This window comes from Rhinolophus ferrumequinum, chromosome 3 (genome assembly GCF_004115265.2).
Source record: "Rhinolophus ferrumequinum isolate MPI-CBG mRhiFer1 chromosome 3, mRhiFer1_v1.p, whole genome shotgun sequence".
NCBI classification, from domain to species: Eukaryota; Metazoa; Chordata; class Mammalia; order Chiroptera; family Rhinolophidae; genus Rhinolophus; species Rhinolophus ferrumequinum.
The window spans coordinates 11,838,810-11,863,736 of record NC_046286.1 but is presented as its reverse complement, the minus strand read 5'-3'; the positions used below and the strand labels follow the sequence as shown (position 1 = coordinate 11,863,736).

The 24,927-nt window shown below is 41.4% G+C and overlaps 2 protein-coding genes across 17 annotated transcripts in view; both read left to right on the top strand.

Annotated features, from left to right (window-relative positions):
- Positions 1-5,549, top strand: part of TRERF1 (transcriptional regulating factor 1) — a 193,525-nt gene extending 187,976 nt beyond the window's left edge. For 10 of the 15 annotated variants that reach the window (XM_033103429.1, XM_033103441.1, XM_033103436.1 and 7 more), the window contains 2 exons: positions 330-577; positions 3,888-5,549. In XM_033103429.1, the coding sequence (XP_032959320.1) occupies positions 330-577; positions 3,888-4,212 (573 nt within the window). In that variant the 3' untranslated portion in view covers positions 4,213-5,549. The remainder of the gene's footprint in view (positions 1-329; positions 578-3,887) is intronic. The other 5 variants (XM_033103443.1, XM_033103438.1, XM_033103440.1 and 2 more) reach the window with 1 other exon arrangement.
- An 8,448-nt stretch (positions 5,550-13,997) lies between these two features.
- Positions 13,998-24,110, top strand: MRPS10 (mitochondrial ribosomal protein S10). 2 transcript variants are annotated; one of them, XM_033103676.1, is made up of 7 exons: positions 13,998-14,145; positions 16,527-16,579; positions 16,680-16,749; positions 18,705-18,841; positions 19,847-19,955; positions 21,054-21,143; positions 22,057-24,110. In XM_033103676.1, the coding sequence occupies exons 1-7, from the start codon at positions 14,098-14,100 to the stop codon at positions 22,138-22,140; spliced, it is 591 nt and encodes a 196-aa protein (XP_032959567.1). In that variant the 5' UTR covers positions 13,998-14,097; the 3' UTR covers positions 22,141-24,110. The 2 variants fall into 2 exon arrangements, with proteins under 2 accessions (XP_032959567.1, XP_032959566.1); XM_033103675.1 differs by having other exon boundaries at positions 13,999-14,145; positions 16,677-16,749.
- Positions 24,111-24,927: the final 817 nt, after the last annotated feature.

Here is a 24,927-nt window from a genome sequence, read left to right as displayed (position 1 = left end):
ACAGATGGAAAAAAATAAGGCGGACAGAGGGGGAATGGCCCATCAGCCACCCTGTTAGACAGAGGTGCTGGATCTATGTGGCCCCCGAGCCTCCTGACTTCCAGCTCTGGCCTTCGCACTGTGCCATGCCACCTCTTGTCTTCTGGTTATAACAACGATGGGGTTATTTGATTGGCACAGCATTTGTGGTTGTGCTCTTTGATCTCTACTTTCTGTAGCATATGCCCCAAGTTTGCTCATGTAAAACCACTGCGCCCTACCATTAGACACTGTTGCAAATATCCCATGTTTTACCAATGAGTAACTAATAACCCTAATTTCCTTTTCAGGACTGTAGATGTCATGTCACTCCCTTTCTTCCCCAGGTGTTCAGCTCCCGACAGGCACTGAACGGCCACGCCCGCATCCATGGTGGCACCAACCAGGTGACCAAAGCTCGGGGTGCTGTCCCCTCTGGGAAGCAGAAGCCTGGCAGTGCCCAGAGCGGGTACTGCTCAGTGAAGAGCTCACCCTCTCACAGCACCACCAGTGGCGAGACAGACCCCACCACCATCTTCCCCTGCAAGGAGTGTGGCAAGTAGGTGGAATTGGAGCAGGGACTGCATCTTAAGTTTGTGATGGATAATCACTCCCTGGGGGTTGGGCCGAGATGGCTTCTTCAGCCAGAAAGAGAATCCAGACTCTCCAAATTCTTTCTCGTACCATTTGTGGGGGCCTCATGGTGCCTCAGGGTGGATGGACCTTATCTCTGACTCAGAAGAGGGTCATTCTGATGTCTTAAAGCCTAATAAGGATGGACATCTTCAGAGAGCAAACCTCAAGTGGCGAAACTTCACTCTTTTCCAAATATGGTAGAGGGGACTCTGATTCCCCCTTCTTCCCTTCACACCCAAACCATATTCATGAGTGTTGCTTTCTTTGCATCCTGCTGACTTTGAGAATGGCTCTGAGTCACCTAATCAGGAACTCTGTAGCAGAGATAGCTTTCCTACCACTCCTGCTCATTCCTGCACCCAGGGCAGACATCACTAATTAATTACCGCACTGTTTGCTACCACATTAAGACAAGACTTCAGATCCTTTCCATCATAATGCTTCAAGCTCATAATGCTTCAAGCTGACCCAACCAATTGATCAGAGTTAATTCACAAAATAAAACCCATTTGTCATCCATGCTCTTTTAAGTATAATTTAAAACAATAAGTAAGGGGAGAAACTGACAGTGGGTAGTAATAATAACAGCTAACATTTACTGAGCACTTACTTTATATGCATGAGGTCATTGAATCCTTACGCAGAAACTCCACGTGATGGCAGATACTGTTTGTATCCTTGTTTTACAAATAAGGATTGAAAATTAGGTAAAATGACCTGCCCCAGGTTTTACTACCAATAAGAGCAGAGCTGAGATTTGAACCCGGCTGTGTTCAAAGGCAGAGCCTGGGCTCCTGACCAGTGCTGCATCCTGTTGGTTTGCCTCGTTTATTTATTTACTTCAGGTGGAAACTACCATTGATGGTAAGACGCACATGGTTCCTTCCCACAGCCTCCAGTATAGAATTCCAGTTTACTTCTCAGTGAGGCTGCCAGACTGGAGGGGTAATACATGGTCGTGAGTGACATCCTTTAGCACCCTGGCGGAGTTTCTCTGCCCATAATCTCCAGTGCCTCAAACGTGAAGAGAAGTGTTACCTGGAGAGATGTCGACCAGGTAGCTTCTAACTCTACCAAGAGAACATCCCTAGTTGTATGAGTGAGACCAACTGGGATCTCTATTTACAATATGCATCCTCGTGATGTATTTCAGGCAACTTTCAGCTGCCATTTATCAGGTACTCACTATTGGCCTGGTACTCTTTTAAAGGATTTTACAGGTATTGATTAATTTCATCTTTGCAGTAGCCCTGCAAAGTACATACTTTCAGTAACTGCTGTTTTACAAGCAGAGAAACTGAGGCATAGAAAAGTTAAGCTGCTTGTCGCAGTGTATAGCCGAGTAGGGATTCACACCATGCAGGCTGGCCCCGGGCCCGTGCTCTAAGCTCGACTCAGTTCGGTGGCACCTGCCAAAGTGAATTGGAACTGGGGGCTCTCTTCCCTCTTTGAAGCACAGAAATGGGGGAGATGGATTTAGGTGTCAGTCCTCTCCTCTCTGCTCTGAACCAGGACGTGATACCATCTTTATGTCACCATGGAAAAAATGACCCCTGAGTTCACCTTTAAGCTTATTTACCTTAAATAATGAAACTGCCTCAGACTGACACCTGTTCTCTACCACCCAATTTCCTTGGGGTCATGGAGGGTGGGGGGGGTGGTCTAGGTCTTGCCAGTTTCCTGTAAGAGGAGCCAGCATCTTCTACTCACTCTGCTCAGTTTGCAAGCCCTTATTCCACCAGGTGGAGACAAAGGACATTTTAACAAAAATTAGTATTTCCAGCTTCTGGTTCTTTCAGTGGCATCCATTAAATGTTTTTCATGTCTTGTTTTTATGCTGCTTGGGAGATCTTTCTACCATAACTCCAGTTAAGATTTGATGGAAAACAGAAATATTTTCTGGTTTTCCTGAGTAGGAATTAGCATTAGGTAAATGTTTGCAGAATGCCCCTTTTAGCTGCTGAAATTCAGTTTTCAGCATGTCCAGTTGTGATTCATCAACTCTGTTTTGACTGTTCTTAGAAATCAGATATATTTTTTCCCTTTATGAGCTCAGGAATGAATAGAGTATTTATACCACCCACCCCTCCAAAAACAGGCAGTCTCACATCTGGGCAAACTTTTCCTGAAAAAGGCCCAGCTAGAATATTTTAGTATGTAGGCCATATTATCTTTGTCACAACTACTCCGCTCTGCCATTGTATTGCAAAGGCAGCTGTAGACAACACATAAACAAACAGACGTAGCTGTGTTCCAGTAAAACGATTATTTACAGAAACCAGCAACAGGCTGGATTTGGCCCAGTGACCGTAGTTTGCAGACTCCTTATCCCAGGGTTTCTCAAACTCAGCACTGCCATTTCGGGCCTGATAATTTCGTGTTTGGGGAAGAAGGGCTGCCCTCTGCATTGTAGGATTGTAGAGGCCAGAAGTACCCCACCCCACCCCCAAGTTGTGACAATCAAAAATGGCACCAGACATTGCCAGATGTTCCCTGCAGAGGCAAAATCATCCCCAGCTGAGAACCACTATTTCGTTCTAAAGCAAACAGTAGGAATAATGCTAATCGGATGACCGACAAGAAGGAATCTCAGATGAAGAGGCGTGGTGGACGCAGCTCAGAAGTCAAGTACAACAAAGACAGAAGAGGGGCTGTTGGATCTGGCCACACACAGTTGCTGGTGGCCTTGAGGAGAGCACTGGGCTTGGACAGGGTGGAGGAAGGAGGGGAGGAGCTATACCAAGTGTGTGCAGATCTTAATCCTGACTGCGGGAGAACAGGGCCGGGGGCCTGCGGGGGATGATGGGTTGTTTTACAATGGGAACTACCAGAGCTCGGCAGCCTGGGTTGGGGATTCTCAGATTGGTAGAGCGGATTTGGTTAGTGATGGAGAGAATGAGGGAAGCTGCAGGAGAAGAAAAGGCACGTATTTCAGACCACAGACGGACAGGAAGCCCTTTGAGAATTTTTCCTCCATTGCCGCAGGAAGAAAGCCTGACACTCTAAATGTGTTCCTGTCCCCATCTCCTCTCCTTGTAATACTTGGAGAGGAGCGAGGTGAGGTGACAGGTCCCTGGGGGGGGGGAGGTCCTAAGAGCTCAGAAGCTGAGGACTCTGTCAAAGCCCCCCCAGACCATGTCAGACCACACACCTGCTATTTCCTGTAGGACGCCTGGCTTTCCAAGAACCCCGTTCGTTCGAAATTTTACATGCTTCTTTTTCTGTATTTTTAGAGTCTTCTTCAAGATCAAAAGCCGGAATGCACACATGAAGACTCACAGGCAGCAGGAGGAACAGCAGAGGCAAAAGGCTCAGAAGGCAGCTTTTGCAGCTGAGATGGCAGCCACAATCGAAAGGACTACGGGGCCCGTGGGGGCGCCGGGGCTGCTGCCCCTGGACCAGCTGAGTCTAATCAAACCCATCAAGGACGTGGACATCCTTGATGACGACGTTGTCCAGCAGTTAGGAGGTGTCATGGAAGAGGCCGAGGTCGTCGACACCAATCTCCTCTTGGATGATCAGGATTCAGTTTTGCTTCAGGGTGACACGGAACTCTAAAGCCCTGGTTGTCACCTAGAGACATCGAAAACTCAACGGCCTCCATCTTCATCTTCAGTCAGGAAACCTGGACTGCCTGCTTGTTTTGTAACCATTTTAAACTACCTGTTTAAAAAGTGGTCGTTTTATTCAGGTTGAGGAAAAAAAAAAATCCAGTTTCTTTTCCTTTTTATTTAAAAAAAAATTTGTTTTTGTGGAAGGTTGGGGCAAATAAATAATTGGCACAACTCTGTGTAAGAGGTGTGCCAGTTCCCATGAGCTACAGTTACTGGTGACCTTGAGAAGAACACTTGGGCTGAAGTGCAGGGATGAGAGTGCAGCCGGAGAGGGTGGAGGAAGAAGGAGCTACACCGTGGGCTACATTCCCGTGAACTCATTCCTGGCAGGGAAGGAACCTGACTTTTGTGTTCTTTGGCTCACAGATGTCAAGCGTCCTGGCTGCCTTTTATCCCAAAGCTTGCAGTGAATGAGTGAGTGAGTGAGTGAAGCACGCTGCCCTCTTCTTGCTGGGGCTTTGGGCCTTCCTTTCCCACCGAGTTATTTTTTGTTCTGACCTCATTTTGTAATTTGCAGTGAAGTTGGCATCTCTGCCAGGAGACTGTGCTAGTGGGTAGCTTTCCAGAGAGCAAAGGACGCCCTCATGTGCCATGCTTTCCTCTAGCACACACATCGTTTGAAGAGTTGACCAAATGGGAAAATGAGTCTTTTCCCTGCCTTGCCTGTCACTCGTTGGCCTGTTTCTAGGAACTGAGTACTGTATAATTTCAGGCTTAAACTCCCTGGCAATGATTTACTAAAGACCTGGTTCATAGAGCAAGTGCAGTATCTTCCTGTGTTTCCCTGGGGGCTGGGTGGCTCTGTTGTGGGCTCAGTGGTCTCAGAGCTGTGTTTCAGTGTGAGCCCCCTGGAGACCTGTCGGGAGGAAAATAACCCCAACTATTAACTTGCCAGGGCTGTTTTGAGGGAGGGTGGTTGAGAGGCACACGTTAAATACCTAGAATGCAGAAAAAAAAAAGTGTTCTTTTGCCCAAAAACTGAATTGGAAGAGCCCATTCTTTTTTACAACACTGTTAACGATCAGTGGAGTTGTGAAATGACTCTGCCATTTGGAAGTACTGTGAAATCTCGTTCACTTGGAATTTTGCTGTAATTCATCTGTGTTGGACCAAAGTTTACCTTGACGCTAACCATGATGAAAAGAGTTTTCTAACAAATTTAATAGCAAATAGGTGGTGTGATCAAAAAACACGGTGAATGTTTAAATAATTTATTACAGTAAAAGACACATTGCCATTAATCCCCCTTAAAATTCTCCCCCTCCCTTCGAACACGCTTATCCCATCATTCTTACCACTTTCTGAAACAGTTCTGGAAGTCCTCTGTCATGAGTGTCTTAAGTTGCACAGTCGTGGCTGCCTCAATGTCCTGAATCATTTTGATTTTGGGGAAGAGCCAGAAGTCGCACAGTGCCAGATCCAGTGAATAAGGTGAATGAGGACACATCGTAATGTGTTTATTTGACAGAAATTGCCATATACCAGAAGCAAAGTGTGACACGGAGTATTGTCATGATGGAGGATGATTTACAGCACACTTTAAAACACACCTTCCCTCAACCATAGCTCACACCTGACTGACTAGACCGAACAAGTTGAAACTTATCACACACTGTTACTAAGGTTCGACACACCACTTCCCGTATTGAAGATCCCTGCCTTTCTGTTGGATGGCACTCGGCAGTAGCATTTACCGTATTTTGTGATCACAATGGAAAGACTCTATGTCACATACCGCTTCTGGTACGGCAGTTTCTGTCAAATGAAAACATTACAGTGTGTCCTCATCCACCTTATTCACCAGATCCGGCACCCTGCGACTTCTGGCTCTTCCCCAAAGTCAAAATGACCATGAAAGGAAAATGTTTTGAATTGATTCAGGACATCGAGGCAGCCATGACAGCGCAACTAAAGACACGAAAGAGGACTTCCAGAACTGCTCCAGAAAGTGGCAAGAATGATGGGATAAGTGTGTTCAAAGCGAGGGGGAGTATTTTCAGGGGAATTAATGGCAATTAATCTTTTGCTGTAATAAATTGTTTTGTATTTAAACATTCACGGTATTTTTGATCACACCTCGTACAAGGGAAATAGCATTAAAGCCAACAAAAATGGTTTCAGATACCACTCTAGCTACGATGTTTGCATTCAGACAATGAATGTATTCATTCAAGTCATTTACCAAAGCACTTCTAGAATTCTCCAAGCTACGTAACTCTGCCTCCTCCTGTCCCTGTCATCAGGGATTGCTATTTGTACTTGAAGGTAATAAACCTGTAATCCTTCAAAACTGTCATTTAGCTTAGGCTTTTGAACTGAGTCAGACTGATCCGTCCCACTGTTTGGGCAAATGAGTGTGCCCCTTCAGGCTGGTACAAGGCCCCAGCACAGAGAGGACCTCGCTGGAGGCCCCCCCTTCCGGTTTAATGCTGTGTGACTCCCGGAGAGGGGGCTTCCCAGTCTTGCCCGCCCCAGGTAGGCTGGTTCCCCAGCTTGTGTAGATGCTGGGCCACTTTGCTGGCACATTAATAGTTTGACGTTAGAGAAAATGTCAGCGGAAGCATGAAGATAAGACCCGAGCATCCTTTTTAAGTTTGACTCCGCAGAAGCACATAACTCAGTGGCCCACAGCAGCCCCTGCGGGCAGTGTTCTCTGAATCTCAGGAAAGCTATGGGCAGAAGATAAATACAAAGGTCTTTTCCTTGCTGTCATTCTGTTTTCAGAAAAGAGGTCTTGGAGGTTCCCATCATCTTTCCTTTAGGGGAAAAATAAGTTTTATTTGCTGCCATTTCAGACAGGTTATTCTCTTGTATGTTTTGAGTTCATAACTGCCTGGGCAGTATGCATCAACTTCGTGGCAGAACCGTTCCAGAACCATTCCAGCTAATGTGGGCCAGTGGCATCTGTTCCAGTGACTACTTCCTTCTGCTTGTGAATGTCTGAGAGTGATTCTGGAAAGGTTCTGCTCTCAGCTCTATGAAAGCTTATCTATCAAAGGAGCAAACACCCAGAGAAATGTTTATAAAGCAAATGTATTCATTCTGTTTGGAGACTTGCCCAGCCGTTCCAGTTTTAAACATTAAAAATAAACTGAGTTGCCAAGGAAAAAATATAATGCACAATTTAATTTTGATTTTTCATGCAGTATAGTGTAAGCATTTTTGACTTGAAATAACCAAAGAACTCCTCCTTAATGAGACAGTTCAAATTTCTGAATTAGTATTTCTTGACAATATCAACTTAAAAGAATTGACTTCATAGTAAAGCATTGTACTTATTTCTTTTCTGAAATGATTCTGCCTGCATGTATGTGTTGTGTTTTAGCTTCCCCCACCCCTCCCAACCCCAAAGAACTTTTCTTCCTAAAGGTCAATGTCTTCAACATGGTTACTGTTTACTATCAGATGGTTTTTCATTAGTGAATTTAGATCTCTTTGAGAAAGCTTGTATATAAAAAGTTAACAGATATATTTTATGGAAAAACCCATCTTATTTTCAAATATATTTAACTGCTGTTATATTTTATTAGAGGAAGGTTGTAAATATTTTCTAGGAGTTCTATTGTAAAGAAAAGTATTTTTGAAAAACCTTAATGTAATAAAAATTAAAACGTTTTTAAATATTGGTTGTGATTGCTTCCTGTTCTGGCTTCGTTATGTTCTATTCTCAGCAAATGACTTGCATGCCTTCTCATTTCAGGATGTAATTTATTCAGGTTTGCACTATTATAAGTTGACATCATAATATCTAGTATGCTTAACTGTATTTTCCCGGAATGCAGGTCCCTTGGTCCATAACAAGAGCACTATGTATAGCATATTCATAATTTTTCTTTTGTAATGTGTGTATTTTTAATAAGGATTTTATGTAACATTTTGGCAAAAAGAGGACAGTATTTTCTAGTGAATTTTATAATACATTTTGCTAAAAATGTTTCTTCCTAGGTCAGTTTTTGTTAAGGTGAACCAAAAGTCTTATTTTACCAGGGGTTTAAAAAAAAGTTTGAAGCTTGAAAGCAAAGTTATATTTAAACATCATATGTAACAAATAAATAAAGATGTTTTATAGACTTGTCCTAAAAAGGTGCATTCCTTAAAAACAAAAACAACTGGGGCATTCTAGGTTGGTTTCCCCGAGTGGTAAGCATTTATTTTTTTTTAATTATCACAATAATTTTTTCAGAAAGAGAGCCAGGAGAATTTACTTTAAAGGTTCCAGTCATTAGCCTTCTCAGAAATTTATTACAGTTCCTATAGAGAGGCATTCTTCAAATAGAGATGTAACCAAATAGACACTGTCCTATTTATTTGTGAAAACCTGATTCAATATTGCATCAGCTGCTCTGAAAATAAAATGTTATCTTTTTGAGTTTCATTTGGCTTTAACATTCCTTATTTCTAGCTACTGAAATGACTTCTCAATGCTGGATAAATGCTCATTTGCCTGTTAATTGGTTTCTGTAGACCCGTTTCGAGGTCTGCTAGTCAGATTTAATACTCATTAAAGTGCCCCCACCCCACTCTGGAGGCCAGGACTTACATGTCTGCTACTCAAGCAGTGGATGAGCCACTTGCAGGGATGGTAGTCTCTAACCATAGTCGTCAACTGGGGTGTAGGGGCACGCATATCCACACAGGTATCTCACAGTGAGCCCTCTACAAAGTCCAGCCCACCCTGGTTTCTGTGCATTGCCAGTCAGACTTTCCAAATTCTAAAGAGTATGTTTACTTTTTAATGGTCAACAACAAACTTCAAGAAAAATCTGAAATTGTGGATTTATACAGTTTGCTTTAAGTGGGACACACCTGTTAAGACTGATCTTCTAGATTTGTTGTGTTGTTTTTTACTTTAATTTTAGCTGTCAATGTTAGACAGTCCTATATCTATCAAATAAAACAGCTATTCCTCTAGAAGCAGTGTGCATTGAGCCAGTGTTGTAAATTTAAATTCTGCTTCCAGGGGCTCAGATGTCCAACCTGAAGACTTTCTCCTACTGTTACAGTCATTCATTCAGTACTCATGAGCCCCAGGCACCAGGCATTCTGCCACACTATATTATACATGGGGGAGTTGAGTGTATAAAGATCACTGTGGCATCATTCCTTCCTGCCAAGAAATTTAATTCCTAGAACATACAGGGCCCTGGGAACTGATCCAATTCCACCACTGGGAAGAGCAAAGGTCATGTTTTAGTAATATTCGAACCCTCTCACCATCACCCACACATACCCAACATTTTAAAATAGGTGCTTAGCAGCTACTTTTTCATTAATTACAAAAAATTAAATACCTCTAATCTTCCAGGTATTCGTGTGTGTGTGTGTGTAAATAAAACCTGAATATACCTAAAGTCAGTTCTGAATTCCCCAGACTTCCTCAGCCACAGCCAGCCAGCTGAGGTTCGCTCTAGGAATGAGAGGGAGTTTTAATGTTGAACAAAGCAAAGCATAATGAGGAGTGCATGTTTGCAAATTAAATAATATAGCCCTAAGTGCACCGTAGTGACCTTTGCATCACAGATATCCCAGTATAGAAGAGTCAAAGGGCTGATTATTCACTTTATGTAAGAGAATTTTTTGAAAAGAGCAGCCCTCCCCCCACCCACTGGCCAAGGGGAAGTGTTGAACGTTTCTGTTTGAGTTGTAAAGGCCAGAACAGCCATACATGCTTGTTTTGCATTCCAACATACATGCTGTTACATACAATACTGATCTCACTTTTGACTGTTTTGAGTCATTCCTCTGCTTGCATAATTTTATTTTTGGTGGTAGTGCCGTTTTTAACCACTTTCTGGAGACATGATCGACATAAAAAAAGCTACACATATTTATTGTATACGACTTGATGAGTTTGAAGATGAGTGCATAATCAGGAAAACATCACAACCAAGAGAAAAGGGCTGTCTTTTAAAACAAGTAGTGCAATCAAAATGTGATGTAACTTAGAAATATTTGATGCACATACTTTTTATTTTTCCTGGACATAAAGCAAGGAGTACTTTCATCAGCTATCCAGAATCATGGGACCTGCTCAGCTACATTAGGTAGGAGGTTGAAAGTTTAGGTCATAGGTAATAAACCTGTAATAGACAGGCCAAGCTTCAGAACACTGTTCTTGCCCACACACCGTGCCGAGAGCCCGTCCACTGTTGGCAAATCCTGTTTGTCCCTCACAATGACACCCGCCTTGCCCCCTGCTAATTGAACCAGGACTGGCACCTTTTTATATCAAGCTAGTAGGCCCATAAGCCATTTGGTGACACATGGCATAGCTTAGCCCAGGAAAATGGGGGGACCAAATAAAATTCCCAAATTTGTAAGAATGGAGAAATTTGGTGAGCCAAAGGCAACAGGCAGTGGCCACGTGCTCGGCAGAGTTCTGAGGAAGCAGAAATTATTTGTAAGCAGAGAGCGCCCATCAGTCAAGAGACCATGTTTGGCCTCCTGAATGGACTGGACAGCCAGTCCTTATGGTTGCTTTGAGCCTACTCTTTTAGTGGCAGGAGCAGTCTAGGCCACACATTTTTTAAAATAAAAACTAAACACCTTTTCTTGCAGGAGGGTGGGGAAGTGGAGATAGCTAATCTTCGAATCCAAAAGAAACTTAAATACAACTGGTGCTGATCATAGAGTCCGCCCACTGCAGAGGTGGAAAGGCATAGAATAAGGGTCTTGAAGAGGGTTATTGGTTCAGCTGTAACTAACTAACCAAATGTCTTTGAGTCATTTCATCTCTGAGCTCAGTTTCCTCATCTATAAAATTAGAATAAAATGTATGTCTTCTTACGAGGATCAGATTAGGTACCGTAGGTGAAAGTTGTTTGAAAGCTGTGATGTCACCATCATTGTGGCTGCAGAATCCTCACCCAGCTTCCAGGGGCTCAGATGTCCAACCTGAAGACTTTCTCCTACTGTTACAGTCATTCATTCAGTACTCATGAGCCCCAGGCACCAGGCATTCTGCCACACTATATTATACATGGGGGAGTTGAGTGTATAAAGATCACTGTGGCATCATTCCTTCCTGCCAAGAAATTTAATTCCTAGAACATACAGGGCCCTGGGAACTGATCCAATTCCACCACTGGGAAGAGCAAAGGTCATGTTTTATTAATATTCGAACCCTCTCACCATCACCCACACATACCCAACATTTTAAAATAGGTGCTTAGCAGCTACTTTTTCATTAATTACAAAAAAATAATTACCTTTAATCTTCCAGGTCTGCATGTGTGTACCTGCCCTCCAAGAGACTACTCCAAGAGGGCAGAGGCCGGCTGAGGGGCCATCATGGAAGTGCCGTACAGAGAAACTGATGCAAACTTCAGAAGCTGTAACAGAGTTGGAGAGCTGTTGGAAAACCCTACTGGCTGAGAGAGAACAGCCAATTTTGAAGGTCGCCATTCAGAGAGGGAGCCTAGTTCTGCAAAGGGCATTGGGCAGCCTGCCAAAGTGAGGCACCACTGAGCACAGCAGAGATGCACGCAGGTTAAAGTGTGGTGTTTCCACACTCTGGGGCACTGGGCATCTCTGCCACAGCCCCACACGGACTGAGTTCTAGTGAACACAGGCCAATCTAAGGGGCAGGAAGACTGGTTTGGGGCCCTAGATCTTTCATCAATTTGTGTGATATTGGGCAAATCATTCTACCTCTTCCTTGGTTCTCTTGCCTGCAAAATAGGATATTACCTACCTGTGAGGAGGGGAAAATTAAACACAACTTTACATTTGCACAATACTTTAGTAAGATGCTACAAAATGTTCTCATAAAGTTGATTTTTAAAACATTTTTAGGGCTGGCCCAGTGGCTCAAGCGGTTAGAGCTCCATGCTCCTAACTCCGAAGGCTGCCGGTTCGATTCCCACATGGGCCAGTGGGCTCTCAACCACAAGGTTGCCAGTTCAATTCCTCGAGTCCCACAAGGGATGGTGGGTTCCACACCCTGCAACTAAGATTGAACACCGCACCTTGAGCTGAGCTGCCTCCTGGATGGCTCAGGTGGTTGGAGCGCATCCTCTCAAGCACAAGGTTGCCTGTCCGACTCCCGCAAGGGATGGTGGGATGCGCCCCCTGCAACTAGTAACAGGCAACTGGACCTGGAGCTGAGCTGCGCCCTCCACAACTAAGACTGAAAGGACAACAACTTGAAGCTGAACAGCACCCTCCACAACTAAGATTGAAAGGACAACAACTTGACTTGGAAAAAAGGCCTGGAAGTACACACTGTTCCCCAATAAAGTCCTGTTCCCCTTCCCCAATAAAATCTTTAAAAAAAAAAAACAAAAAAAAAAACACGTTTTTAATCTTCTCAACAATCTTGCAAAGCAGGTCAGGTAGAAAGAACTTTATAGTACGAATAACAGATGACATTTATCTTGCATTTATTATATGCGGGGCATTGTACTAAACATCATACATCAGTATCTCATTTAATCCTCACAGCAACCATTTAAAGTAGGAACTATTATTATCATCTCTAGTTTATACATATGAGAAAATTGAGGCTCAGATGGGGAAGTAACTCGCCCACAGTAACTCAGCTGAGTGGTAAATGTGGTTTACAACCCAGATCTCCCAATCATAAGTCCAGAGTTCTCCATTAGACTACATTGCATATGTGAAAGCATTTGGGGGAAATAAAGCTTAGAGAACTGCACAAATGGAAGAAAGTTTTATTACAGCAAACCCCAGTTATAAGCCCTTTATTTATTTATTTATTTATTTTAATTCAAGTTTATTGGGAGGACAATTGTTTGTAAAGTTACATAGATTTCAGGTGTACAATTCTGTAATATATCATATATATATATATATATATATATATATATATATATATATATATATATCACATTGTGTATTCGATATAAGCCTTTTAGTTGATGCTAAATTATGGTGGACATTAATACCCAGACATGTTTTGGTTATAATTTTTGGTTTGTGGTACTAGGTGAAGACAGCCATTGTGAATTCTGAAATACTGGAGTTAACATAAGTAAATGAATACTTTGGAAGATCAGTAGGACAGTGGTGTACAGCATGGCTGGAGTACAAAAATGTCAACTGGTGTGGGGAAGGAAGGTAGGATTAAGGGACATACTGTGTTTCCCCGAAAATAAGACCTAGCTGGACAATCAGCTCTAATGCGTCTTTTGGAGCAAAAATTAATATAAGACCCGGTCTTATTTTACTATAAGACCAGGTCTTTAATATAATAATATAACATAATATAAAATACAATATAATATGGGGTCTTATATTAATTTTTGCTCCAAAAGATGCATTAGAGCTGATTGTCTGGCTAGGTCTTATTTTCAGGGAAACACCGTAGCTACAAGGTTATTCCAATGAGGTAAAGGGATGGCACATGGGCTCAAAGGAGTGGTCAACTTTTTCATTTCATGAAATTAGGATTTTGTTAAATGTTTTAAAAATACAGAAATGGAAATCAAATCAACCATGAATCCCCTACCTAGAGCTAACTGCTGTCAATATATTAGTTACATTTTTTTCCAATCATGTGTTTGTTATGTTTGCCTCCAACAAAACAGGAACCACACAGGACAAACACGATTTGTACTGGAAAACATTGCTGGAACTTGGTAACTATCTAGATATCGGCTGAAGGAATTTTATCAAGATCGGTTTGGGGCTGGTAGCCGACCTACGTGAAGCCAGCTGGAGTCTCAGCCCCACCCTCAAGAAGCACATAATTACGTCTCTGTGGTTGTGCCTGCGCCAGAACACGAGCATATACGCTCTCCTGCGGAACTCCGCGGCCCGAGGACGAGCCGTGACCCCGGAAGCGATCCTGGGAGGCCGGGGCGGCAAGATGGCGGCGCGCGCGGTGCTCCGGGCCGTGTGCGGGCGCCTGTGGCAGGTATCGTGCAGGCTGGGGGACCGAGGCGGGCCGACAGGGACAGTGGCCACAAAGTCTGACTGCCAACCGTCGTTCTGCCCCTCAGGAGCCTTCTCCTATGTTGATTCCGCCCCTCGGCTCGTTGTTTGCAGGAAAGGGGCAAGAAAGGGGCCGGTTTCATATCTGATTTTCATGGAATAAAACATAAATTAATGAGTTAGGGCAAAGACAGGCCCAAAAAGAATCGTAGAATGCGAGAGCTGGAAAGGATGTTGAACATCGGATGTTCTACACCCCTCATTTCACGTTTGCTAAAGAAACCGAGGCGCAGAGAAGACAAGGAAACTGGCCGCGCGAAAATTAGGGGCTGAACCGGCACGAGAGCTTAGATTCTTCCCACGAAACTAAACTGAGATAACCTCCTCGCATCCGGGGGTTCTGAGATTTAGAGGAAAGTCACTGAAGTCAGAGGAGTGGGTTAAAGACCCTCTGCGTGGTTCTTTGGAGGAGAGGCGATTCTCAAGGTTTTTTTGGCCTCGGCCCGCATCCCTTTACAGCCTAAAAGGGGTCGAGGACGCCAAAGAACTTGTGTTTTTCCTGGGTTTAGCTGTCGGTATTTAGCTTATTAGAAAATAAAACTGAGACTCTTAAAAATACTAATTCATTTAAAATAATACTGATAAACTCGTTACATGTTAACAGTTTTATGGAAAATAAGTTTTCCAAAGCACATTTAGCGAGAAGAGTGGCATTGTTTTACGGTTTTTGCAAACCTCTTTAATGTGTGATTTCATAGAAGACGGGGATTCTCAAGTCTGCTTGCCTCGTCAGTGCTACTATATCACGTACACCCCGCAGCCTCTGGAAAACTTCACTGCACACTTTTAAGAGAATGAGAGTGGACACGTTGCAAATAACACCTTAGTATTATTATGAAAGTAGTTTTAATCTCCAAAGCCCCCTGGAAGTGTCTCGGGCCACCCCCACACCCCGAAGGTCCTCAGACCACACTTGGAGAACAACTGTTCTTAAGAAAAAAAGTCAGATGATGTTAGTAGGTTGAAATTTTGAACTACTAAAACACACCTACTCAGACATCTCTCCACCCGCTCAAAAGAAAAAAATCTTAAAAACAACTGAAGGTTGATTTGTGGATGTTACAGCACTTTAACAACTTTTAAAAGCAGGCATTTATACTGGGAGAATAGGATTGGGAAGTGTCATATTCTTTAGACCCGCGACTGGATTGATTGTTGGGGTTTTTGGCACAAATAGGCGGAGGGAGTTTTCTCTTTGATTATGTGTGGAGAATGGCACTCACCTCTTCCTATCTTGTATTGTGCCTGATTTCCTTTCTTTCTTGTTTACCTTTGATCCAAGGGAGAAAATGAAAGTTTTTATTTACCTCCATCTTGGATGAAAAAAGGAAGAAAGACAATAAGCTAAGAACATACTTAGTATGTTTTTAAGCTAAGAACATACTAAGTATGTTTTTAAACATACTTAGGTGACCTTCAATTGTTTTAACTTTTACTTGTGCTACACTGTTATTCTGATCTTCAAAGTATTTTTGAGGATTTTATAATGCATCCTCTTTCTCAGGTTACACTTTCAAATCTCAGGAAAGTTTGAGGGAAAAGCAGATGGCAAGTTCCATTATTATATACAGTGCCATAGGTTTCCTACATCTAGAAGTTTTGCTCCACTAGGGGGAGCTGACAATAAAGGATTTGGAAAAGCCACAATTGTGGTGTAAGATGGGTGTAAGTTTTAGTGTACATTTCGATTTATTTATAAGCTAGTTATCCCAGCCAGGCCAAGAAACACATATGCTGGGGGGAAAAAATGTATGAAAATTTCAAAAGAAAGATACTTTAGAATTCTTATTCCAGCTCTTAAATTATAATAACACTTTTTCATTGCTCAAAAATATTCAGGCAAAATAAATATTATATTGAAGGACATTTTAATATGTTTTAGGTTGGTACAAAAGTAATTGTGGGTTGACAGGTTAAAAATAATTGCAAAAACCGCAATTACCTTTGCATTAACCTAATTTTTTAAAAAAGGGAAAATCAAGCCACGTTTTTTCTTTGATAGCCACATATTTAATTTATAGCTGTTATTTTAATGTCAGAACTGATTTTTTTAACGTTCTTCTAACCTTTAAGATACATAGATTCTATAGTATTTTGAGAGTCCTTTTTGATTATCAACTCTGCCATTGTCCCCTTTTTATAAAATAAAATCTAATTTGGCATTTTAGTTACCCTAATAGCTAAAATAATGAGATAGCCCTTTATTTGCATCATTGTACATATTTTGATTTTTTGGAAACTAAGACTGATTGGGGGATTGACTTTAATTCTAACACATTTCCTTTTTCTTTTTTTTTTTTTAAGAGTTCGAGGAATTTTTCTGTCAACAGTTCAACCAAAAATGGTGGCTTTCTTCTGTAAGTATTATGTAATTGGATGTGCTAAGTTGAACAAGAAAATGGGCTCTTGCGCTGTTTTACGTAGGTTTCTCTTTTTTCTTTTCCCCACACACAGCAGTACCAACATGAAGTGGGTACAGTTTTCAAACCTACACGTTGATATTCCCAAGGATCTGACCAAGCCTACAGTATGTACTCCTTATTTCTTGATATAAGAAGCTACACTAGCAATACAATTTTTTCATTATTTTATGTGGGGTTGTTTCCCAAATACTTGATGACTAAAACAGTTTTGTTCTGGAATCCTGGCAAATGCACACTGTGCCTGAGTAAAGTATTCTCTACTGTCCCAGGGTGCGCATATTCTCTTCTAGGGTATCAAAGTAAATTCTAACGGAATAAATTATTTACCCCACATAACTGTGCGAATGCGTAGTCTTTTGCTTTTAACTCAGCCTAATGTGAAGAGTTGTCGTAATTCATGATGCAAAAGACTTGATATGTTCTAGAAAAAATATTTTTCTTATAGCCGTCAAGTCTTTGTTTTTGTTTTAAGACATTGAGGCTGGGCCTGGACAGTGCTTATGTTCATCGTGAGAAAGAACATTAGCACAAGTAAAGAAAACCAGAAGTAGCTGTGTAACCTTGTTTCATTTAAGTAAAAGCCATGATTTCATTAACCCAGTTTTTGTGTTATTTGTAATTTACAAAGAAACCGTACAAATTTCAAATCTTTCCAGTTCCACCCTTCAAAAATAACCCGTTTTCACAGTTTGGTGTGCATCCTTCTAGTCATTTGCATGTAATCATTATATCTATGCGCATGCACACCAGAATGCAATTGTATTATACATAATATACTGCTGTTTCTTTTTTTTCACTTAGTAGACACTGGATGTATTTCCATGGCAATACATATACACCCTGGGTCTCCAACTCAGATGCCTGCATGGGCCAGGCCTGTAGGAAAGGTGACAGGATGGATGCAATGGCCAGCTATGCCCTTGATAAGCAAGACAGCTGCTACTTATTCTAGCCACTTGTTGCCGTGTGGGAAATCAGAACTAGTGATGCCTGATGGTCTAAATTTTCTAAGCTAAACTGAAATCCAAATTTTTATGTGAAGTCTCCTGATTTTTATTATTTGCAATAGATTTAAAATATCTTTAAAGCACTATAGGAACCAATCAGAACATATCTTAAGGCTATATCCCCCCTTCCCCTGTCCCCCAACTTGTGAGATAGTATATCAGTATATTCTGTTCTTGTACCAACCCTATTTGGGGTAATTGAGAGTAAATATCTAGCTTAGGTTAGTAAATAGAACTCCTTTCAGGGGCAAAGTAATTAACCCTGAATCATTGGATTAGTAATATAAATTACTGGTTTAATGGATGATGAAGTGAAGGTAATTCACCTCTTGGAAGAAAGTCAGAAATGTCAAACCATTATTTCTAAGATTTTAAGTATCAGGGTGAAAGAGGTAGAAGTTAATGTACAGTCAGTGTCATAAATGTTTTAATTAGAAATGAGTAATTTTTCTGTTATGGCAGGCAAAACACATGAATAAAACCTAATAAAAATATGGATAGCAGTTGCTCACCCTTATATAACAATGTTTTATCATTTATAAGCACTTTAATGTGTGTTTTCTTACTTATTCCCTAAAGAAATGCTATGAGCTGTAGCCTCAGTATTCTGTTTTGTGTATGAGAAAACTGAAGTTCAGTGAGATTATATGACTCGCCCATTGTCATTCAGTAGAAGTAGCAGAGTTTAATTCTCAGTGCAGGTCTTCTGACCAGTTACTTTTGTTAACAGACCCAAAAATCTTTTCCCATTGTGAATTTGGGGCTCGATAACTCTTAAGTTAGAAGGTTCCATTAGTGATTTTGTAGGTTGCCTTGAAAGTCCTTTTGGTTTAAACTGTATTTTAACAGATTCTAAAGGTTATTGTGCAGATCTGAATGCGATAGGATCTAGATACTTAAGCTAACAGTGTTAAGATATTACTTAGCATTTTTCTCCCCATTTATTACTAAACTCTGAAGTTGCTGAATTGAGGCTAATATGTTAAATTTTCTAGTTGTAAATATTAGGGGAATCATGACTGAAACTTTTCTTTTTGATTTGAAAATTGTAGATAACCATTTCTGATGAACCGGACACATTATATAAGCGCCTGTCAGTTTTAGTAAAAGGCCACGATAAGGCTGTATTGGACAGTTATGAGTATTTTGCCGTGCTTGCTGCTAAAGAACTCGGCATCTCCATTAAAGTGTAAGTATGATCTTTCCTAATCTGACCTGTCAGCTGCTGTAGCATGATGTACCGGGAAAATGGTGCTGGACCCCGCGAGCTCTGAGTTCTTAAAACGGGCTAGAGCTCCTGGGAGGGAGGTAGAGTGTAGATTGTCATATTATCCTAAGTAGGAACAGCCCGTCCCGTCTGCTAGAATGTTTAAATACTAGAATGAGTGAACCAGGAAAATGAAGACAATCCTTTTTCTACGAATGGCATAGACATAAGGAGACCCAAGGAGTCCTCATGTCTGGGATCCCCATGGGGCCGGGAGGCAGATGAGGTGAAAAAGCAATCCTTTTAGATCCTTTGGATTTAATGATCTTTGGCTAATATATTCCTTGTTTCAAAACTGCCCCAAGAAACACCACTCACCAGTAATTTCATGCCTGAGCAAGGTGAGCTTCGTATGGCCCTGAGGTCCCTGCAGAGCCAAATATAACTACCTCCTTTGTCTTGTCACCTCCTCCTTCTGATGTAAAACAAGGCCCATTTGGGGCTTTGCCAGTCTTGCCTTTGAACAAAATCCGAGTAGAAGGAACCCACGTTTCCCATAACAGACTGTAGTGTTGTGATTATCGATGTGTCTATAGATTTTCCTAAAATAACACACATACAGCAGACGTTACACCTATGTCCAACACAATGGTGCTACTCCTCACAGTTCACATATTTGGTCAATACGGGACTTCCAGGGTGTGAGAGCTGGAGGCGTGTGTGTATGTGTGCGTGCGTGTGAGCGCGTGCACTTGCGTGTCAAGGCTCAATTTCTGTTGCTGTCTGAGGTGTTTATTTTGGCTTTATGACAGCAGTTAGTATAGCATAGATGACAGTCTTGACAAATAGACGTCTGTAAATGGTAGTTAATGCCTGTAATTGAGTGTGAGCCCAACCTACAACATTGTGGAACCATGCTTTGATATCAGTGACTAAGGTTGTAACATCACTTAGCTTAAGTATTTTGTTTTGCCCATTAATTTTCAGACATGAACCTCCAAGGAAAATAGAGCGATTTACTCTTCTCAAATCAGTGCATATTTTCAAGAAGCACCGAGTTCAGTATGAAATGCGAACTCTTTACAGATGTTTAGAGGTGAGTTTGTTTCAGACATTCAGGCATTTTTGAAATGCCCAGGTTTCATACTAGCGTATCACAACTTTCCTTTTACATTGACTGGGTTGATTTCCCTGATAGCTATAGAGAAGGTAAATGTCGTTTTGTGTTTATGGAAGCGACAGATAGTGAAATCAAACTTAAATAAAGCCATCCTTTCGAGTAGCTCATACTTTAACTCAGTAATGCCGATTATGCTGACTAATTTTTATACCGTAAGATAGCATTTGGACTGATTTTGCTTACATTTCAAAAATTCTAGTTAAGTTTTCACACAATCTAAGAATTCTTTTCACAGGCTAACTGGATTTTCCGTGTCTGTGGTGGGCAGCATTAAGGCTTTTCATTCATCTGTTACTCATTTGTGCATCGAGTAGGGTCAGCATAGTCTTGGGGTTAAAGAGAGCATGGGTTCTGGAGTCAGCAGGCCAGGGCCCATTCCTGGCACTTACTAGCTGTGTGCCCTGTGCCTCAGTTCCTTCATCTGTAGAATGGGAATAATAATGGTACCCATCTCATAAGGCTAGTGTGAGGAGTAAATGAGATGTTTATCTAAAGTACTGAAAATGCTTTCATCACTTAGTAAATGATTGATGCATGTTATTAAAACAAGTGTTTATGCACCTCTTATGTTGGAAGCATTGAGGATACAAATATGATTAAAACATAGTCCCACCCTTAAAAAAAAAAAAAAACCACCCCAAATTTTTATCCCATGTGCAACAGAAACACTCTACCATGGAGCTTGCAGAAAATCTTACACCGAGTCTATCTTATAATCTAGTCTTGTGTTCCTTTTGTCTTGAATTGTGTTGTGAAACTTATCAGTATACTGCTTTGCTGCTGTGCAAAGCACAGCTGGGTGTCATGGAGCCCTGGCTTTAAGGCATTTGGGAGGAAGGGGGTTTCAGGGCCATGCTCAGTCCTGTTCAACCAGAGGATCTACACTTCTTTTAAATTGGGATTCTGTGTAAGATTTCATAGAGGGGGGAAAGGCTCTACCAGTTTTACCAGTAAAACGTAAAAGTTTCTGTTTTAGCAGCATAGCATGAACCAATTTCGTGTTTGAAATTTTAGTTAGAACATCTAACTGGAAGTACAGCAGATGTCTATTTGGAATACATTCAACGGAATTTACCTGAGGGAGTTGCCATGGAAGTTACAAAGGTATGACTAATTTCTGCCTCTTTTGGGGGAGATCTGTGTTGGCTCGCTGCCTTCTCGGGAGCTTCCTAGGTGCAATCTGAAAGCACCTCTGGATGCGGAGGACTTGGAGAGAGAAAGAAAGAGGCAGACAGTTCCAGAATGGTAGGTGGCAGGTTTAATAAGCAAGGGAACTTACTTACCAGGTTTGTCTTGGGTGGCTGCAAGGTGGTTAGATTTCCTCACCCACCTGCCAAATCTTAAAAGTTTATTAGAGGCCCTAACTGGGGTCGGCCACGTATCCAGTCAGATAGTCTCAAAACCACATTTCTGTCCCAAGGCTGTATCCTTAAAGCAGCTTCTGGGAGCAGGGAAGGCAAGCAGAGCACACATTCCGAAACGGGAGGGAACAAGGAGCTTCCGATTGCCCGGGTCCAGCTCGCAGGTCTGGCAGTCTCGTTGTCTTGATGACGTTCCCCAGCAATCTGTATTGTTATGATGCACTACAGCCTGGACTTGGCCCACTGAGTGGAGAGAGGAGGGCCTGTGGTGGACCTGGAGGCAGAGTTGCTACAGTGGATGGGGTCTCCGCGTCCCCAGGCAGTGGTGGCAGCTCAACAGAATTCTGCCACTGCAGCCACATTCTCCCTGAGCAACTTCTGAAGTCTCCCTCCCTCTTAGTAGTTGTCTAGACATGGGGACCACATTAGCTGGCAGTCCCTGGAGATCATTGAGGAGCAAATATTAATGGATTATATATGTGAGAGTTTTACATACCATCAAGTTTTCTTCTCTCCATTTCAAAACCCTACAAAAAGATGAGAGGGGTAAAGGAAAAAGAGGAGGATTTAAGGGAACAAAATTAATAAACCTAATTTGTGGCCGAAGAGTTTAATTAAGTCTACATTATATTATAGTTTTGTTTTTCTCTTTTTAGACAAAATTAGAACGGTTACCAGAACACATCAAGGAGCCAATCTGGGAAACGGTACCAGAAGAAAAAGAAGAAAGCAAGTCATAAAGTCTCAGAGCGACCACTTGGGCCAGCTTTTGGAATGAGAATGGACCAGGCACGTACAAAGAAATGGAGAGAGCTTCCATTTGAGACAAGGTTGAGTTCACCTAACTGTTGTGTTGAGTCCACGTGTCCTGATCAGTTGAAAACGGATGGAACGGTCATGATACAGTGGGCTACGGAGAAAGAACTACTTTATCTGTTCTTTTATACATTCTTTTATTTCAGTTCTGATTTTAACAAGTGTGAGTAAACCATTTTGACTACTATGCATCAAGAGTCCATTTATATTTTGTCATTCTGTTATTGTTCAGTTATTAGTTTGTACTGATTTTCATTTATGTCATTCTTCTGAAAGTGAATGTTTGAAATACTCCTCGCCCACATTTTTTTCTTCTGAGGTCCCTAAAAGGAACCTTTAGTTAATTTGATTAGTTTAACACTGAGCAATTAAAGTTTTTGTAATTTATCTTCGTGCAGGCTGGCGTATGCTTGTTTGGGGGTGATGACCTCCACTTTTATCTCATTTAAGCATTACATTCTTGAAAACGAGTATACTTTGCAGCACATCAGGCACACTTGGGGCATGCCCTGAACTCTTGTAGCCCAGATCCTTACAGAGCTGCCTAAAAGGGCCACTATGATGGAATTTGAGCTCTCAAGAAATTACCGCCTGTGTTGTTTCGCTCTTCCTGTGATTTATCCATTCAGGAGGCTTTTATTTTAACTTTGTGCCCAGCACTGTAGTAAATACCAAAAACTGAATAGATATAACGGCTTTTGAAAATTGTGCAAGGCACAAAATATTTTCCTTATTAAGTTCCTCACTGATAAGAAGCCCTTTTTCTATTGGTAAATGGCATTCTTTTTGCTTGGAGATGTCTACTTTTCCATGAAATTAAATAGTCGTTCAAGCCCTGAAAGAGGCAAGACTACAATGGGCTGAAACTGTTGGAGTAGCAAACCCAAGGGAGTGATTCGTTTCCTTTTTACAGCAGAATCAGGTCCATGTCTTCTGTGGTTTCCTTCACATCTTTGGAGTAGTTAGGACTTCTCAGTTCCCCCCCGCCTCACACTGGAATTCCTATTCTGTTTTCCTGGCCGCCTATCAGGTGTCATGTTTTGAATGCACACTGCTTAGGTATCAGACTTCTATTACTGTCATTACCATGGGAAGAATGACAGCCTTGTGCCCCATGACCTCATTCTGTTCGCAGCTCCGTTGTTGACTGTGTCACTTACAAATGCCTCAAGCACGCTGATCGCAGATAGAAGCCTGGGGATTAAGAACCAGTCCACAAAACAAGAGCCATATAATGGTAATTACATCTAGCAAAGCAGCAATTTGTGGCCCATTTTTACTTTAAAGAAATACTTCTTTAAAAATAAGTGTAGCTTTTTTGTATTTTTCTTACCGACACTATGAATCACTGTAGTATAGTAGGATGATTTATGCACACTCAGCTCCAGTGGTGCCTTGGAAGGCGTGCATCCATTTCCAGCTGTTTTCTAAATTAACCTGTAAACCAGATTTCTTAGTTCAGCACTTCAAGTTATATGTTAAAATCTTGTTTTAAGATAAATACGCAAATAAACTACACACATGACAAAAACCAGTGATATTTCTTTGACAAAAGTATTTGGCATATTTGAAGCCAACTTCTTGATACAAACAAGGTAACTTCTTTAGCCTGGTAAGCTGAGAAAGGTGTTTTTTTTTCAATTGGGTTTTCCAAGTAAAATGCTTATTCTGAAAATTACAGTTAATGCCCTAATGCCCAAGTCTCACTTTCTGTCCATGGTGAGGATGGGAAGTGGTGAAAGAAAAGGGGACCTGATGATAGAATGAACCAGAAGGCAGGTAGAAAGTGAGATTATTTTTTTATTGAGGTGTAGCCCTGAGTTCATTGTTGCTTTCTCTGATTTGAAGTATATTTTCTTTTCATGTTCAATAAAATATGGTCTGTTTAAAATTATTGATAGGACTCTACAGATTAAACTTGTTCACTGCCGAGTTTCATTGCTTTCAAAGAGAATTACTTATATGTTCCTTTGGTCACGTAGACATGCCATAGTAAATACACAAAGCAATATAAAAATACTGTTTTAAACAAGTAGTCTAATTTTTTTTTTCTATCACTTCCTTTAATTACATCTTCTAATCATCTTGTTAGCAGACTTGGGGAAAATACTAGATGTATCAGAAGCAAAATATCATTAAATAACTGAATTATTTAAATCTATAAAAAATTATACAAAATGAACATTGCAAGTATGGAAATGACCAGAAGGAAAGAATGAACAACTGGTTCTGTAGCCTTTCCACCCTGTCTGGGGGACATCTAAGAATTTGAACCTTAGCCAATTCCTCTCCTGCCAAATATGGATCAGACGATCTATCATGACTATCAATAAAAAGTTCACATAGTTCAGTCTCAAATGTCCCATGTTATCAAAGCTATTAAAGCTGAGCACATTGTTTCATTGCTTTAGGATCTTTTCCCGTTGCTTTCTTCTGAAATAGCAGTTTCAGACGTAAGAAATAAAGGTCAGACTGATGGGGTAAATTACAAAGCAGATACTTGAAAAGTAATGAAAAACAGGATCTAGGGCCAATGGGATTTTCTCTGGTATCCTCATATCATACTAGATATGAGTCGGCAATGATTTGTTGGGGGAATAAAGATATTGACCAGTAACATCATTAATTGTATTAAATAGAAAAACTAATTAGCAAGCAGAAATTCTGAAGTGCCAGCCTTCAAATCTCCGCCTGGACTCCAATGCAGGGGA